A 16,647-nucleotide genomic window follows, 5' to 3' on the forward strand; every position below is an offset into this window, starting at 1 on the left:
CCTCCCCCACTTCCTCGCGTCACTCTCGATCCCACAGCCGCCCGGACCCAGACTCCACAACTGCAATGCCCCCTCTCCCTCCCTGGGGAGCCCCCCCACTGGCGCTGCCCCCTCGCCCTGGCAGCGGCCGGCCCCCGCTCCGCTCCCCGCTTGGGGCTCACCCAGAAAAGCAGGTTGAAGGCGAGCAGCATGTACTTGATGCAGCGCAGGCCCCCCAGGACGCGCCCCATCCTGCGGCCCCGGCGGCGGCGGGATCCCGAGTCCCCAGGCCCGGCTCGGCTCAGCTGGAGCCCCGCGGGGAGGGGGCGGGGCCGCGCCGAGGGCGGGGCCGCGGGGAGCCGAGGGTGGGGAAGGGGGCGCTGTGCCTGGAGCCGGAGGGCCGGGAGAGGGGCTTGAGGAGAGAGCAGGGGGAAGCGGGGGGCGGAGGAGGGCGGCGGGGAGAGGAGGGGCCTGATGGGGGGAGGAGAGCTCTGGAGGGCTCGGGGGGCCAGAGTTAGCGGGGGGCTGCGGTCCGGGGCTGTCTTTCCTTGCCTTCCCTGGACACCCCAGCAGTGACAGAAGGAGCTTCTGGCCACAAAGAAGCCTCCAAGGACAGACCCTTTGGATCAAGCACTGTGGACCTCGGGAATCCAGAGAACTCGACCCCAACCGCAGGGCTTGGTTCGGGGACTCAGGTGCCCACGCCGGTCCGGGGCCGACTAGGGAGACCAAGGCAGGAATGGAACCCCCTTCCTTCCAAAAGCTTACATTCCTTTGGGAGTAAATACCGTGGACTCCCACAGCCCACAGAAATAGACACAAATATGGGCAAGATCCGGGGTTTCATTGATGTAAGGTAATCCTACCTGAAGAAATGGTCTCTAGGAAGGCAAGGTCTTCTGGGAACGTTGTCCTGAAGCCTGGTTTGGGTTCTTGACCAATGGGCAAAAGCAAGAATTGTGTCAGTGGCGGGACCTGAACCGTCTTCTGGGTTTGGAGGCCAAACTGCCCCGTAAGACGTTCATACATTAAAAAAGTGTGATGTAATTTTGGGCAGTGTGTCCCAGAAACTGGTGCTATTGGGAAGGGCAATGTGCTATGACAGACTTCACGGGAATACATGCAAACAGATAAACACATAATACTAATAGGCAGCGTTTATATAGAGCGTGAAAGTTTGCCATCACTTTATAAACTGGATCTCATTTTATTCTCACAATTGCTGAGGGGTGAATGTGTTAAATGTCCCCACTTTATAGATGAGTAAATCGAGGCAGAAATAAAGTGAAATGACAAATACAGGTAAGAAGCTTCTGAGGCTGAATTTGAACTCAGGTCTCCCTGACTGGAGTTCTAGCACTTGTCCCACTTCAATACTTAGTCGCATCATATATATCATCATTTGAGGAAGGTGAGAGGGCACACCAACAATAAAGGAGGGTCTTGAAGGTTTGCTGTAGGAGAAAGTACACAAGATGAGCCTCGAAGGAATCCTGGGAGACGAGATGAAGATGTGCATTTCAGGGTTGGAGTGCTGAAGTTCAGGAAGCAACCCTAGACTTGGCCCTCTAAAGAAACCTCTCTAAAGGAGGCTGGGAATGGCTTCAGGATGCCAAGACACTCGGTATAAAGTGCTCATAGTTTGCTTTTCCTTCCCCTCCTCCTCCAAGAAGAGTAAGTCTCATCCCACAAACACTCTCTCTAGGGAGAATGTGCTGGGAGGAGCAGGATTCCCTCCTTCCCCCCCCCCATTTTCCAAAGAAGAATCCTTACCTTAATAGGCATGGAGTCCAGAGACAGCAGGGGGACAGCTGCCAGGAGGATCCCAGCTGCGGTCACCACGTTCAACTTGCCAGCTAAGTTTGTTGAGTGGGAGGGCTAACACCAGGTCTGGACTCCTGCAGCACTCTGCTAACGGGTGATTTTCAAAAAAAGAATTCAAATCACCATGACCTTAATGGTGGTTTAGAGACCCCATCAAAGAAAGCCAAAGGTTCTTGAATAAGGTATTCTGATAACTAGTAATGAGAAGTTGGAGCTCAAAAGGTCCTTAGTCATCATCTAATCCTACCTCTTCATTTTTTCAGATTAAAAAAAACCCCAAGACTCAGAGGGATTAAGTGATTTTTTCCCCAAGGTCACATGTATAAGTAGATATCAGATTCAGAATCTGAACTTCTATCATCTGACTTCAATCCATCAATGATTGTTTATTGTTTCCTGGTGATGTCAAAGACTGTTGATTACTGTGCAGAAAACCAGAGACAAATGGAATCACTGAGAGTTAGAGGGGACTTCAGAGGCAATCTAATCTAAACAATAACTGAAGAATTAATCCCTTCTACAACTCACTGAATAAAGTGGGAATGCATTATTGTCTAAAGCAGTCTATTCCATTTTTGGATTACTTTGTTAGGAAGTTTCCAGATAGCAAGCTTAATTTCTATCCTTCAGAGGTTATAGACTAGAGTGTATTGTGTGGGTTGGGATGATGGTTGTAATACAGAACAGAAAAACAGAAAAAGCTATTTAACAATTCAAGGTAGAACTTTTACCCTGATCATCTTATATATTATTTCCTTGCACTTGTTCTCCCTGGTCTTCCACCCCTACCCTAAACCTTCGTTATCAGGGCATAAGATGTCAGTCTTTTAACTATACATTGGAAAAGGCTATGGCAGGAAGGAAGAATATGATATGCACTTCAGCTGAGGTGTCAAACACAGGTGGCTTCTAATATCTCCCACAATATTCTGGAATAGGGCAGAACTAAATTAAAAAGTAATTGGGGAATATTTAACAAGATAAATAAAACCTAGATAACATTACATTTTGAAACTAAGTCAATATATGGCCTTCAGGGAGCCATCTGTACAGATTAGTGGCCCCCATTTCCATTTGAATTTGACACTATTGCATTAGAGTACCATTTGAATAGGCAATTCCTAAGGAGTTACCTTTCTCTGGGAAGTCTAAATAAAATTATTTTTCATTAAATCATCAGTCTCTGTATCTTATTTAGTAAGAACAATATGGATTCCTTTGTTATGAAATGTATAGACAAAAGTCATCTGTTTGTATCATGATAGCTAATGAATAAGTATAAATATTTTATTCCTTGATGATTTAGTCTATGTTTTATTTATGTATTGCATCCTCCACTCTCACACCCTCCATGCCAACTGTAGTATCTGTCAAACAGTAGGCAATTAGAGGCAATTGAATTGCACAAGTAAAATTAAACAAATTTCTTCTATAATTAGAAATTTGCAACCAAGCATATAGTTTATTTTATATCCAGTATGATGATGTTTGTCCTTTGTTCTCCAAGAAGAGCATAACATAAGGGAGGTGATGCCATGATGAGCACATGGATTGGATTTGAGTGAGGGGGTACTATGTTATGTCACCAGCCTCACTTTCTCCTCCAGAGTCATCTGGGTCCAGTGGCCAGATATGAATCAGGCTGACTGGAGATGGTCCTGGATGCAAAGCAATCAGGGTTAAGTGACTTGTCCAAGGTCACACAGTCAGTAAGTGTTAAATGTCTGAGGTTGGATTTGAACTTAGGTCCTCCTGCATTCAAAGCTCTCTCCACTACACCACCTAGTGGTTAACAGAACTAACTGATTAGAATTATTCTTGATCTCTGATGTTTTTTTTAATTTCAAGTATAAAGAAAACAGGTGTCCAGTAGGAATTTTAAAAGGCTGTCTATCATATATATGGCTGCTTTTAGCTCTTGAAATCTGTAGGTCACTTTAGAGAAGTGGTCTTTAAACTCTTCTGATGCTATATTTTTTTCAGTAAAGTTTTTTTTTAGCCACCCAATAGAAATAATCTACATGTATTTTTGTATTGATGTATTAAGTCCATTATAAACCATAGACATAAATAGAAGTTTGAAAAGAATAAGATCAAGATGATAGCTTTAGTGTAGCTACATAGTGCCATTTGGATGGTAGTTTAAGATCTAGAAGGTTTTACCTGTGATCTAATTTGATTCTTACAACAAACTGGAAGGTAGTTACAAAAGATGAAATAAGCCATTTAAAATTATTTTAATTAACATCATAGGGGTGGCTAGGTGGTGCAGTGGATAAAATGCTGGCCCTGGAGTCAGGAGTACCTGGGTTCAAATCCAGCTTCAGACACTTAATAATTACCTAGCTGTGTGGCCTTGGGCAAGCCACTTAACACCATTGCCTAGCAAAAAAAATAATTATTTTAATTAACATCATGATAAGCTCCCTCTTCTCACTGATACAATTGTAAGCTATACCAAGGAAAATGTGATTGAATAAACTTTATTATTTTTGAAAATCTTGATTTTAATACATTGTGATAATGATTCAAAAGTTTGAAGTTTAGTTTATTTTCCTTTTTTGGCTATGATTGCTGAATATATATATATATATATATATATATATATATATATATATATGGAAATGCATCATTGGCAATGCTTCCTAAATCTCAGTGTTAATTTTTCTTTCCTACCCACCAGAACGGCAAATGTTTTTGTTGAAAATTTGCCAGAAAATTTCCATTTTCTTTGATAGCCTTGCAAACTAAATGGATGGTGTAGCACTTTTATATTTTTAACAAATAGATTCACTCACTTAACCCCATTGCCTTAAATAAATAAAATTTTTTAAAATAGATTCAAACTGACTGAAAGACTTTATAAAATTTTTAAAGAAGTTAGAAACTTCTGTTTTCAAGTTTAAGTAGGTAAATGTCAGTTAACACACACACAAAACACACACATACAAATACACTTTTCCTCCCAGAAGATGGTAGGGATTTCATTTTTCTCTTTATATTCCTATTGCTTAGAACAGAACTTTACATGTTTATGAGTTGTTTGGGTCATGTCAAACTCTTTTCTTTTGGCGGGGTGTGTTTTTTGAAGGCAATAAGGTTAAGTGACTCACCCAAGGCCACACAGCTAGGTTAGGTGTCTGAGGTTAGATTTGAATCAGGTCCTCCAGGGCCAGTGCTTTTTCCACTGTGCCACCTAGCTGCCCATGTTCAACTCTTTATGAGCCTATTTAGGGGTTTCCTTTTCCTGGGAAGGATACTAAAGTGATTTGTCATTTCCTTCTCCAGCTCATTTGAAAGATGAAGAACTGTGGCATAAAAGGTTGAGTGACTGGTCTGGGGTCACACAACTAGTAAGCAGCTGAGAATGGATTTGAACTCAGATCTTCCTGATCCCAGATCTGCTGCTCCAGGTGGCCAGTACCCTAAAAATAGTAAGCAGCTAGCAGATGTTTGTTGAATTGAATCAAAATTGATCTTCTCTTCAAAAACTTTCAATGGCTTCTAGTGCTTAATTAGTAAAATAAAAATTCCTTAGCTTGTCATTTAAGGCCCTCCATAGAATGGTGCCCATCAGATCAAACTCCATTTCCTGACTACTGACACATTTAAACTCTCCATCCTAGTCAAACTCGCCTACCTGCAATTCCCCAAAGCTATTCTAAATTTTGCCGTCTTGACACCTTTGACCATACTCTTCTTTCATTTAATATTCCTCTCCCTCCTCCTCCATTTATTGAAATTCTACTCATCCTTCAGGAACAGCTCCAGGGTTACCTTGGAAACTTTTCTCTGAGTAATTGCCTCGTATAATTGTCTGTTGTCAGATGGCGTGTATAGGAGCCTTCACAGTATTTCTGTACTGTCACAAGGGGAGAAGAAGTGCTTCTGTAGTGACAGGAGCTGGTCAGGAGCTTGACAAACATTCCCTCACTGGATCCTCGGAACAACCCTGAGAGGTATCATCCTTGGGGTTTTTGCTTTGTTGGTTAATTCATTTCAAACTCTTTCTGACCCCACTGGGGATTTTCTTGGTAGAGATACTAGAGTGATTTGACATTTTCTTCTCCAGCTTATTTTACAGATGAGTAAACTGAGATAAACAAGTGACAGTTCACAGCTAGTGATAGGTCAGATTTGAACTCCTTAAGAGGAGTCATTTTGACACCAGGTCCTGTGCTCTATCCACTGCACCACCTGCTTGACTCCATTTTACAGCTGAGGAAAGTCAGGTTAAATGACTTGTCCAGGATTACACAATTAGTGAGGGTCTGAGGCTGAATTTGACCTCAGATCTTTCTGGCACCAGGAGCAGTATTTTTGCACCATTAAGCAGCCTTTATCACAGCAAATGGTAATCAACAAATGTTACAGCTAGGAGACCTTAGAGATTATCACACTATCTAATATATACACAGATGCATACAAATATGTTTACATGGAGAGATGGAGAGAGAGAGAGAGAGAGAGAGAGAGAGAGAGAGAGAGAGAAACTGAATTCCAACAAAGTAAATGATTTGCTGAAGATCCCAGAGGTAAGTCAAGAGTTGGAACTCAAACTCAGGATTCTTTCCACTCACTATACACTATGCTTCCTCTTCAATAAACACCTGATATCATCTTATTCAAATACCAAATAATGTCCAAATCCCTTTCTCAGTTCCCTGTATAGGCGATTATCTAGCCTCTGTTGATCAGCTAGTGACAGTGAACTTATTGTCTTCATAAAATCCAATTTCTTAAAAATGTGACCATTAGGAAGTTCTTCCTGATCATATTTCTGGATGTATCCTTTTGAATCAAACCAGATAAAAATAAATAATAATAATAATAATAAATAAAATAAAGATAAAAAAATCCTTGTTCACATGATAATTTTTCAGTCTGAAGACAGTGAACATATCCTCTATAAGCCTTTGATTCCTCAAAGTTATCATTTGAGTTATCTTTCTAAAATATAGTGACTATATTGAATATAATACTTGAGATGTGGTCTGATCAATGAAGTTGACAAACTCTCATGGCCCTGTCTTTGGATATATTCTATTTCTGTTAAAACAATTAGAAGTCATTAGGGTTTTAGGACCATCACAATGTTGAGTCAATTTGACTTTTCAGATGAACTAACTACCCATATCTTTGCAGTGCTAAAATTGTTCTGGCTTTTGAAGCCCAGTGTGAGAATTTCATCTTTTGGGGATTTAGGTCATTTTTCAGCTGTCAAGTTCTTTTCATATCCAATATCAGTGATTTCTCCCAGACTGATATGCATGCTCAAATCTGCCATTCTATTAACGAAAATTCCCCCTCCAAATGATGTAATTAATTACAATTCATCTATGCCAAACCACTTCATGAATCTTGGTCATGTCCTCCCATAGGTCCAGCAGAGGGTCCACCTGATGTTTGTGGATTTGTATGTGGATGTCCTCTATATCTCCCAACACTTTAGGGATACCATTGGAAAACATAGGCTGTCTATCAGTTACCTCTTTTTTCAACTTGTAACTAGACAATTAATAAGGACTTAATATAAAAGTCTTACTTTTCTTCAACTGTTTGTTTCAATTTTCTCATACTCACAGTGCTCTTCACTGCCCTCTGAATAATACTCATTTAAAATTCTAAATTTAAAATACTGTTCTCCAAGTAGCCAAAATTCAAGATTTGAAAATGTTAATATTAAGATGGGGCTGTTTCTAGAAAAAGTTTGTTATCAAGAGGGTTTATACTCTTTTATTATTATTATTATTTTTTGGATTTTTCAAGGCAATGGGGTTAAGTGGCTTGCCTAAGGCTACATGGCTAGGTATTTATTAAGTGTCTGAGGTTGGATTTGAACCCAGGTACTCCTGACTCCAAGGCTGGTGCTCTATCCACTGTGCCACCTAGCCACCCCAGTTTATACTTTTGAAGGTGATCTAGCTTGCTCTTTTGCTTAATTATGCATCCATCAACCATTTATTCAAGATAAACATTCATATATATGAATGCATGCATGTACATATATATATGTGTGTGTGCATGTAAATAATATAGATGTACAGTGGTATATGGATGTATATATAATAAATATATTTATCTTTATGCCAATTAATATTCATGATGGTACTTTACAGCATGTAATTACATCTGGGTGATAAAAGTCATCTCTGCTTGAAGTCTCTTTAGCTATACATAGGTTTATATGTGTATGTTTTTCATGTCGTTACAAACCCACAGATACATACTAGTATATATTCATACACACACACACATGCTGGTTAAATTTTCCCTATATAGACATATCTCTGGATGCGTCTGTGAACACACCGGTTAATTAATATTCATGAACAGCATCTAATTACATCTAGGCAATAAAAGCCTGTTTCTACCTTTAGTCTCTCCTAGTGATAACTATGTTTATATGTCTCATACTGGTATGTACTCATAGGCATACTCATACGCTGGCTCAATCACTCCTGACATCTAATTAATTACAATAAAAGCCTTCCCCGAGTGAGGTCTTTCCTCTTCCTTCTCCTGGCTCTTCCACCCCACTCCACCCCCTTGCCCCAGTAGCTAGCCTTTAGATGCCACTTTGCGCCCCCCAGCCCTATCTCCTTTGATCCTTACAACTCTGTGGCAGGTATGCGGCATTATTTTTTTTTTTTAGTGTTTGCAAGGCAGTGGGGTTAAGTGGCTTGCCCAAAGCTGCATCTGATCCACTGCGCCACCCAGCCGCCCCTATGGATCCCTGTTTTCCGGGTGATTAAGACAGGGGTCTGGCGGATTGGGACTGGGCCCCCGGTGCCCGCCGCCCCCTGCCCTCTCGCCGGCGGAGGACCGAAAGCACACACACAGCGCTGCCGGGATTTCTGCCGAAATGCTTTATAGCCAAGCGCGGCCCGCCCCGGCCCGGCCCGCCCCGGCCCGCCCCGTCCTGGCCCCGTCCCGGCCCCGGCCCCGTCCTGGCCCCGGCCCCGGCCCGGCCCCGGCCGCCCGCCCGCTCAGTCCAGCGCCGCCAGCTCCCGCAGCAGCCGCTCCTTCTCGCGCTGCAGCTCCCGCGCCCGCTGCTGGTTCTGCTCCAGCCGGTCCTCCAGCCACTGCAGCAGCGGCCCGCTGATGGCCGACATCTGGCTGCACAGGTTCTTGGTGAAGACGGAGCCGTTGTGGATCATGGTCACCGAGTCCAGGTGCGGCAGGCTGTGGATGCGGCGGTAGGCGTCCTGCTCCTCCTGGCACAGGATCTTGGGCAGCTCGATGACCGACTCCAGGCACACCTTGCCGATGGTGTCGTGCGGCACCACGTGGATGGGGATCTCGATGCGCTCGTAGTCGGCGCTCTTCTGCGCCTGCACCGACTGGAAGCACGTGTAGAGCAGGCGGCCCGTGCGCGTGTTCTTGTCCTCGATGAAGCAGGAGAAGATGAGGCCCACGAAGCCCTGGTCCATCATCTGGTACATGGCCTGCGTGCGCACGTCCACGTGCGAGGGCCACACGGTGATGTGCGGGTGCGAGTGGTACCAGCCCACCACGCGCACGGGCCGGCCCGTCAGCTCGGCCAGGCGCTCCGCCTCCGTGGACGCGGCCGACAGCTGCTCCGGCGAGATCTCCACGCGGTCCTTGCGCTTGTCCGAGCGCCGCAGGATGATCACCGAGTGCACGTGCACGATCCTGCCCGCGTCCACCTCGCCGATGCACAGCCCCATCACCTCCTCCTTCTCCGTGCTCAGCGCGTGGTTCAGGCACACCAGGAAGGCGTCCGAGTCCAGGTGCACCGCCGCCACGGCCATGGCGCCGCCGCCGCGGCTCCGCGCTTCCGGCTCGGGCGGCGGCTCGGCCGGCGCCCACTGCGCACGCGCCGCGCGGGCGGCGCCGCGCGGGGGCGAGGCCCGGCCGAGGGAGGCGGCGTAGCGCGGCGGAGGGGGGGAGAGGGGGAGGGCGGAGCCCGGGCCTGCTCAGGCAGGGGAGAAGGGAGGGGGCGGGGCGGGGCGGAGCCAGGGCCTCTGCTCAGTCCAGGGGAGAAGGGAGGGGGAGGAGAGGGGCGGAGCCAAGGCCTCTGCTCAGTCAGGGGAGAAGGGAGGGGGCGGGGAGAGGGGCGGAGCCAGGGCCTCGGCTCAGTCCAGGGGAGAAGGGAGGGGGCGGGGAGGGGCGGAGCCAGGGCCTGTTCAGGCAGGGGAGAAGGGAGGGGGGAGAGGGGGAGGGGCGGAGCCAGGGCCTGCTCAGGCAGGGGAGAAGGGAGGGGGCGGGGAGGGGCGGAGCCAGGGCCTGTTCAGGCAGGGGAGAAGGGAGGGGGGAGAGGGGGAGGGGCGGAGCCAGGGCCTGCTCAGGCAGGGGAGAAGGGAGGGGGCGGGGAGGGGGAGGGGCGGAGCCAGGGCCTGCTCAGGCAGGGGAGAAGGGAGGGGGCGGGGAGGGGCGGAGCCAGGGCCTGCTCAGGCAGGGGAGAAGGGAGGGGGCGGGGAGAGGGGCGGAGCCAGGGGCTCTGCTCAGTCAGGGGAGAAGGGAGGGGGCGGGGAGAGGGGCGGAGCCAGGGGCTCTGCTCAGTCAGGGGAGAAGGGAGGGGGCGGGGAGGGGGAGGGGCGGAGCCAGGGCCTGCTCAGGCAGGGGAGAAGGGAGGGGGGGAGAGGGGGAGGGGCGGAGCCAGGGCCTCTGCTCAGTCCAGGGGAGAAGGGAGGGGGCGGGGAGAGGGGCGGAGCCAGGGCCTCTGCTCAGTCAGGGGAGAAGGGAGGGGCGGGGAGAGGGGCGGAGCCAGAGCCTGCTCAGTCCAGCGGAGAAGGGAGGGGGCGGGGAGAGGGGCGGAGCCAAGGCCTCGGCTCAGTCCAGGGGAGAAGGGAGGGGGAGGAGAGGGGCGGAGCCAGGGCCTGCTCAGGCAGGGGAGAAGGGAGGGGGAGAGGGGGAGGGCGGAGCCCGGGCCTGCTCAGGCAGGGGAGAAGGGAGGGGGCGGGGGAGGGGCGGAGCCAGGGCCTGCTCAGGCAGGGGAGAAGGGAGGGGGAGGAGAGGGGCGGAGCCCGGGCCTGCTCAGGCAGGGGAGAAGGGAGGGGGCGGGGGAGGGGCGGAGCCAGGGCCTCTGCTCAGTCCAGGGGAGAAGGGAGGGGGAGGAGAGGGGCGGAGCCAAGGCCTGCTCAGGCAGGGGAGAAGGGAGGGGGCGGGGAGAGGGGCGGAGCCAGGGCCTGCTCAGGCAGGGGAGAAGGGAGGGGGGAGAGGGGGAGGGCGGAGCCCGGGCCTGCTCAGTCAGGGGAGAAGGGAGGGGGCGGGGTTGGGGCGGAGCCAGGACCTCTGCTCAGTGCGGGGGAGAAGGGAGGGGGAGGAGAGGGGCGGAGCCAAGGCCTCGGCTCAGTCAGGGGAGAAGGGAGGGGGCGGGGAGGGGGAGGGGCGGAGCCAGGGCCTGCTCAGGCAGGGGAGAAGGGAGGGGGGAGAGGGGGAGGGGCGGAGCCAGGGCCTGCTCAGGCAGGGGAGAAGGGAGGGGGCGGGGGAGGGGCGGAGCCAGGACCTCTGCTCAGTGCAGGGGAGAAGGGAGGGGGCGGGGAGGGGCGGAGCCAGGGCCTGCTCAGTCAGGGGAGAAGGGAGGGGGAGGAGAGGGGCGGAGCCAAGGCCTCGGCTCAGTCAGGGGAGAAGGGAGGGGGCGGGGAGGGGCGGAGCCAGGGCCTGCTCAGTCAGGGGAGAAGGGAGGGGGCGGGGAGGGGCGGAGCCAGGGCCTCGGCTCAGTCAGGGGAGAAGGGAGGGGGCGGGGAGGGGCGGAGCCAGGGCCTCGGCTCAGTCAGGGGAGAAGGGAGGGGCGGGGAGAGGGGCGGAGCCAGGGCCTCGGCTCAGTCAGGGGAGAAGGGAGGGGGCGGGGAGAGGGGCGGAGCCAAGGCCTTGGCTCAGGGGAGAAGGGAGGGGGCGGGGCGGGGCGGAGCCAGGGCCTGCTCAGTCAGGGGAGAAGGGAGGGGGCGGGGAGAGGGGCGGAGCCAAGGCCTTGGCTCAGTCAGGGGAGAAGGGAGGGGGCGGGGAGAGGGGCGGAGCCAAGGCCTCTGCTCAGTCCAGGGGAGAAGGGAGGGGGAGGAGAGGGGCGGAGCCAAGGCCTCTGCTCAGTCCAGGGGAGAAGGGAGGGGGCGGGGCGGGGCGGAGCCAGGGCCTGCTCAGTCAGGGGAGAAGGGAGGGGGCGGGGAGAGGGGCGGAGCCAGGGCCTCGGCTCAGTCAGGGGAGAAGGGAGGGGGCGGGGAGAGGGGCGGAGCCAGGGCCTGCTCAGTCAGGGGAGAAGGGAGGGGGCGGGGAGAGGGGCGGAGCCAAGGCCTGCTCAGTCAGGGGAGAAGGGAGGGGGCGGGGAGAGGGGCGGAGCCAGGGCCTGCTCAGGCAGGGGAGAAGGGGGGGGAGAGGGGGAGGGCGGAACCCGGGCCTGCTCAGTCAGGGGAGAAGGGAGGGGGCGGGGAGAGGGGCGGAGCCAGGGCCTGCTCAGTCCAGGGGAAAGGAGAGCCAAGGGAGGGGGAGGGGAGGGAAAGAGAGAGAAAGGAGGCGGAAGAACCTAGGGGAAAAGGGAGGAGCAGGCAGATGGGGGAGGGGAGAGGATGGAGATGATTGGTTGGTAGAGTCTTTCTGTTGTTACATCTCATTTTTTAAACTTTCATTTGAACTGTGAAAATAGTCCACAACAAACAGTGTACAAAGAAAAGACTTGTATAAGAAACTGATCTTGTGTTGACTATACTTAAAAATGATGTGAAATAAAAATATATAATGAGTAATATATTCAAATTTTTAAAAAGCATATGCTATATTAAAATCCAAAATAAATGTGTTCGATGATATATGTTAAATGTCAAAGAAATAGATTTCTATGCATACATTAAAATGTAAAAGAAATATGTATGATGTTAAAATGTGAAATATGTTTATTAAAAATAAATTGAAATACAAAATAAATATCTACAATCATATGTGTAATGTATACTATTAAATTTTAAAATATGACATTAAGCAATTACATTATTTATAACATTAAAATGTAAAATAAATGCTATATGTTATACAATATTAAATGTAAAGCAACTTTATATAAATGTCAATCACATAACCTAATAACTAAACATTATATTTAATAGACTTAAATATAAATATATTACATTATGGATATGATACAGTTTTTAGAATGTAAGAGTAATTCGTATAACATGTTAAATTGTAAAAAATAATATATCATGTAGAATGCCATTTCATTGGTGCTGTGTATTCCAGTGAAGAATTGTTTGTATCCATGCAAATTCATCTCTTTTCTCCAACTTAGAGAATTCCCTAAAGCGGAGGTTAAATCATTGTCCAGGTCTTTCCCCTTTGCCTCTACTCCCCCTTCACTCCCATTCCCTCCAGATAGAAATAGTTCTCCAAGTGAAGACATGTAATCTCACAATCATGAAAAATGCTTCAGGTCACTAAAACCAGAGAAATAGAATTTTTTTGTTGTTTTTTTTGCAAGACAATGGGGTTAAGTGATTTGTCCAAGGTCACACCGCTGGGTAATTATTAAGTGTCTGAGGTCACATTTGAACTGAGGTCCTCCTGACTCCAGGGTCTATCCACTGTACCACCTGACTGACACTAGAAATAGAAATCTGGTTTTATCTCTCACCTGTCAGATTGCTAAAAATGATAATATTTATATAGTGCTTACCATGTTCCAAGTACATAGGATTCAAACCTAGATTCTCTGCCTACAAATCCAGGGTTCTTTTATATAGCAGCACAAGACTTGTGGGCAAAAAAAAGCTGATGAAGGAACTGCTAGTGGAATTTTCAATTGACATCTATTCTGGAAACAATTTGAAATAACAGCCCTAAAGTCATTAAACTGTACATATCCTTTAACTAAACTTCTCCCCTCAAATAAAAGGCCCCCTCTAATAAACATGTGTAGCCAAGCAAAACAAACACATTAGTAGTGTCTGTGAAAGTGTCTCATTTTGCATTCTTCATCATATGTACATATTAGATAAGGCATAAAAACAGGAAGAGAAACATATGTTTCAGTGAAGAGGTTTGCCACCATCATGGAAGAGATCCAGGCCAGAGTCCTGGTTGAATATACATGCCAGATGTTCCTCTTTGCTGAAGTCGTGGTACTCTTTGCATGAAGAACTCTGTGGAGACTTGTGGCAGAGTTTCATTACAACTCAGAGTTTGATCTAATTATTTATATAGGGAACCTCAGTGCTCACAACTGAGTGGGCTATTTTGAGATTCTCTCTTGTCTCTCTCTCCCATCTCTCTCTGTCTCTGTTTCTCTGACACTCTCAGTCATTCCCCTTCTCCATGGGGTGGAGTGGATGGATAGCTCAGACAGATGCTCACAGTGGCTGCTTGAAAATTCCTGAACATGGAAAGCTGGGGGCAGATTGGATATTTCAAAGAATCAAATAATTTGGCTGAATCCATAGAGCATCTTGTTGAAAAAGGACTTTTATTATTTTATTTATTTTGAGTTTTACAATTTTCCCCCTAATCTTTCTTCCCTCTCCTCCCCCCACAGAAGCCAGTTTGTCAGTCTTCACAATGTTTCCATGCTATACACTGATCTAAGTTGAATGTGATGAGAGAGAAATCATATCTTTAAGGAAGAAAAATAAAATATAAGAGACAGCAGAAATGCATAGTAAGATAATGGGTGTCTCCCCCCCCCCCCCCCCCCCCATATTAAAGGTAATAGTCTTTGGTCTTTTTTTTTCAAGCTCCATGATTTTTTCTCTGAATCCAGATGATATTCTCCATTGCAGATAACCCCAAATTGTCCCTGATTGTTGCACTGATGTAATGAGCAAGCCCATCAAGGTTGGTCATCACCCCTATGTTGCTGTTAGGATGTACAATGTTTTTCTGGTTTTGCTCATCTCGCTCAATATCAGTTCATGCAAATCCTTCCAGGTTTCCCTGAATTCCCATCCCTCCTGGTTTCTTTTCTTTTTTTTTTTTTTGCAAGTGAACTTTATTATTATTATTACTATTACAATAATTTTGTTATAAGAGCAAACATAACCTCCCTCCCCCAAGAAAATGAGAAACCTTAAAGATAGTGAGAGAGAAAAAAAAATGTACTTCAGTCTGTGTTCAGATTCCAATGGCTCTGTCTCTGGGGTGAGTTACTTTCTTTATCGTAAGTCCACCAGAGAAGTTGCTTCAATATTTTCCCCACAGTTGCTATTACTAGCTGTACCTCCACTTTGTTTCTCCCCACTCTCATTTATTCTATTCTCTCTCTCTCTCTCTCCTGAAAGAGGACTTTTAGCTAGCATTTTATTTTCCTGAATCAAATTTATTTTATAATCAGTGGACACTAGGCAGTCAGATCTTATACATTTTTCAGTTAATTATGTAATAGTAAAGACATGTACTATAAAATATCCTTTGGGAAAGCCAGCCTATTCCTTACTAATATCCTTGTTAAAAATATGCTCAATATATGTGCAGATGATTCATAGGAAAATGCTTTGTAGTTGGAAAGTGGCACATAAGGCAAATATTTATTGATGCTCTGTTTCCTTTTGGGGGATGATTAAGGTCTGATATTCTTCTTTTTTTCTAAACCTTAACTATCTTGTCCTCTTTTTGATACCTTTTGAATGGATCCCTCAATACCCTTACAATTTTATTGCTTTGAACATGAATTTCCTCTGTGTATGTTTAGTCTTTACCTTCTATTTTAGTGATTAATTCAGGTGCCTGCTGAATCAGATCTTTTTAAGGTTCTTTTTTTCTCCTTGTTTTAGTGGCACACACACACACACACATCAGTTAAACTTTTCTATGAAGGGCAACTAGGTGGTAAAGTGGATAAAGCACTGGTCTTAGAATCAGGAAGAATAGCCTCCCAGTTCTAATCTGATCTCACACCCTTCCTATTCGATCCTGGGCAAGTCACTTAGCCCTACTTACCTCAGTTTACTCATATGTAAAATGAACTAGAGAAGGAAATGGAAAACTACTCCAGTATCTCTGCCAAGAAAATCCCAAATGGGGTCACAGAGTCAAATATAACAGCAAGAACACATGAAGTTATTATAGTCTGTATGCTTCCCTCCACATTCCATGTTTTCATAATAACTTGCTTAAATATGTACAATTGGAGATGTTTTTTATTGTACATCATACCCCCCCACACTTTTTACCATTTAAAAATGTTCCTAGCTTTGTGTGAATTTTGACCTTTGCTCTACCAATTTGGTGCTCTGAACACACAGATTCAGGGATACTTCCCACTTTGGTAATGAGTCATTTCCTATCTGTTAAAATATAATCAATTTAATCTTTTTTTTGTTTGATGTTTACTCTTTCCCAGTGATTTTCAGTTCTTTTCTCTAAGGGTTAAGTCTTTGCCTTCTTATTCCTTGGACTTGGTCCATATTTTACAATATTTTTTCATTATCCTCTATATTAAAGTCATGGAGCACCTAAGTAGATATTGATTGATTTGGAGAATCTTATCAAGCAAAGTCTTTGTAGAATTGTATATATATATATATATTTATATATATGTATACATAATATATATGTATTTGTGTGTATGATGATATATATGTGTGTGTGTGTGTGTGTAAGCTGTCATTTTCTCATAGTGATCATTTTTGCAAATATTCACTATGAAATGACCAATTGTTCCATGAAATGATGTCCCTTATGGCTTCTTGTAGCATGTCTTCCTCAAGATCACTCAGTCAATAGGGGATTCAGGATTTAAACCCAGGCCTCTGGCTCCAAATCCAACCCACTTTCCACAGAAAGGGAAAAAAAGACAGAGAATATTAGGCAAAGAGAGAATAGTACAGGGGTGGCTAGGTGGCTAGGTGACATAGTGGATAGAGCACTGGCCCTGGAGTCAGGAGTACCTGAGTTCAAATC

At 46.8% G+C, this 16,647-nt stretch overlaps 2 protein-coding genes across 2 annotated transcripts in view; both read right to left on the bottom strand.

Annotated features, from left to right (window-relative positions):
* Positions 1-241, bottom strand: part of TSPAN2 (tetraspanin 2) — a 64,006-nt gene extending 63,765 nt beyond the window's left edge. Inside the window, exon 1 of the mRNA XM_074188509.1 lies at positions 162-241. Coding sequence (XP_074044610.1) covers positions 162-230 — 69 coding nt within the window. The 5' untranslated portion in view covers positions 231-241. The remainder of the gene's footprint in view (positions 1-161) is intronic.
* An 8,522-nt stretch (positions 242-8,763) lies between these two features.
* LOC141490066 (lys-63-specific deubiquitinase BRCC36) lies at positions 8,764-9,629 on the bottom strand. Its single transcript, XM_074190334.1, has one exon. The coding sequence runs from the start codon at positions 9,576-9,578 to the stop codon at positions 8,793-8,795; it is 786 nt and encodes a 261-aa protein (XP_074046435.1). The 5' UTR covers positions 9,579-9,629; the 3' UTR covers positions 8,764-8,792.
* Between the last annotated feature and the right edge of the window lie 7,018 nt (positions 9,630-16,647).

This window comes from Macrotis lagotis, chromosome 5, assembly GCF_037893015.1.
Source record: "Macrotis lagotis isolate mMagLag1 chromosome 5, bilby.v1.9.chrom.fasta, whole genome shotgun sequence".
In the NCBI taxonomy this organism is placed as follows: Eukaryota; Metazoa; Chordata; class Mammalia; order Peramelemorphia; family Peramelidae; genus Macrotis; species Macrotis lagotis.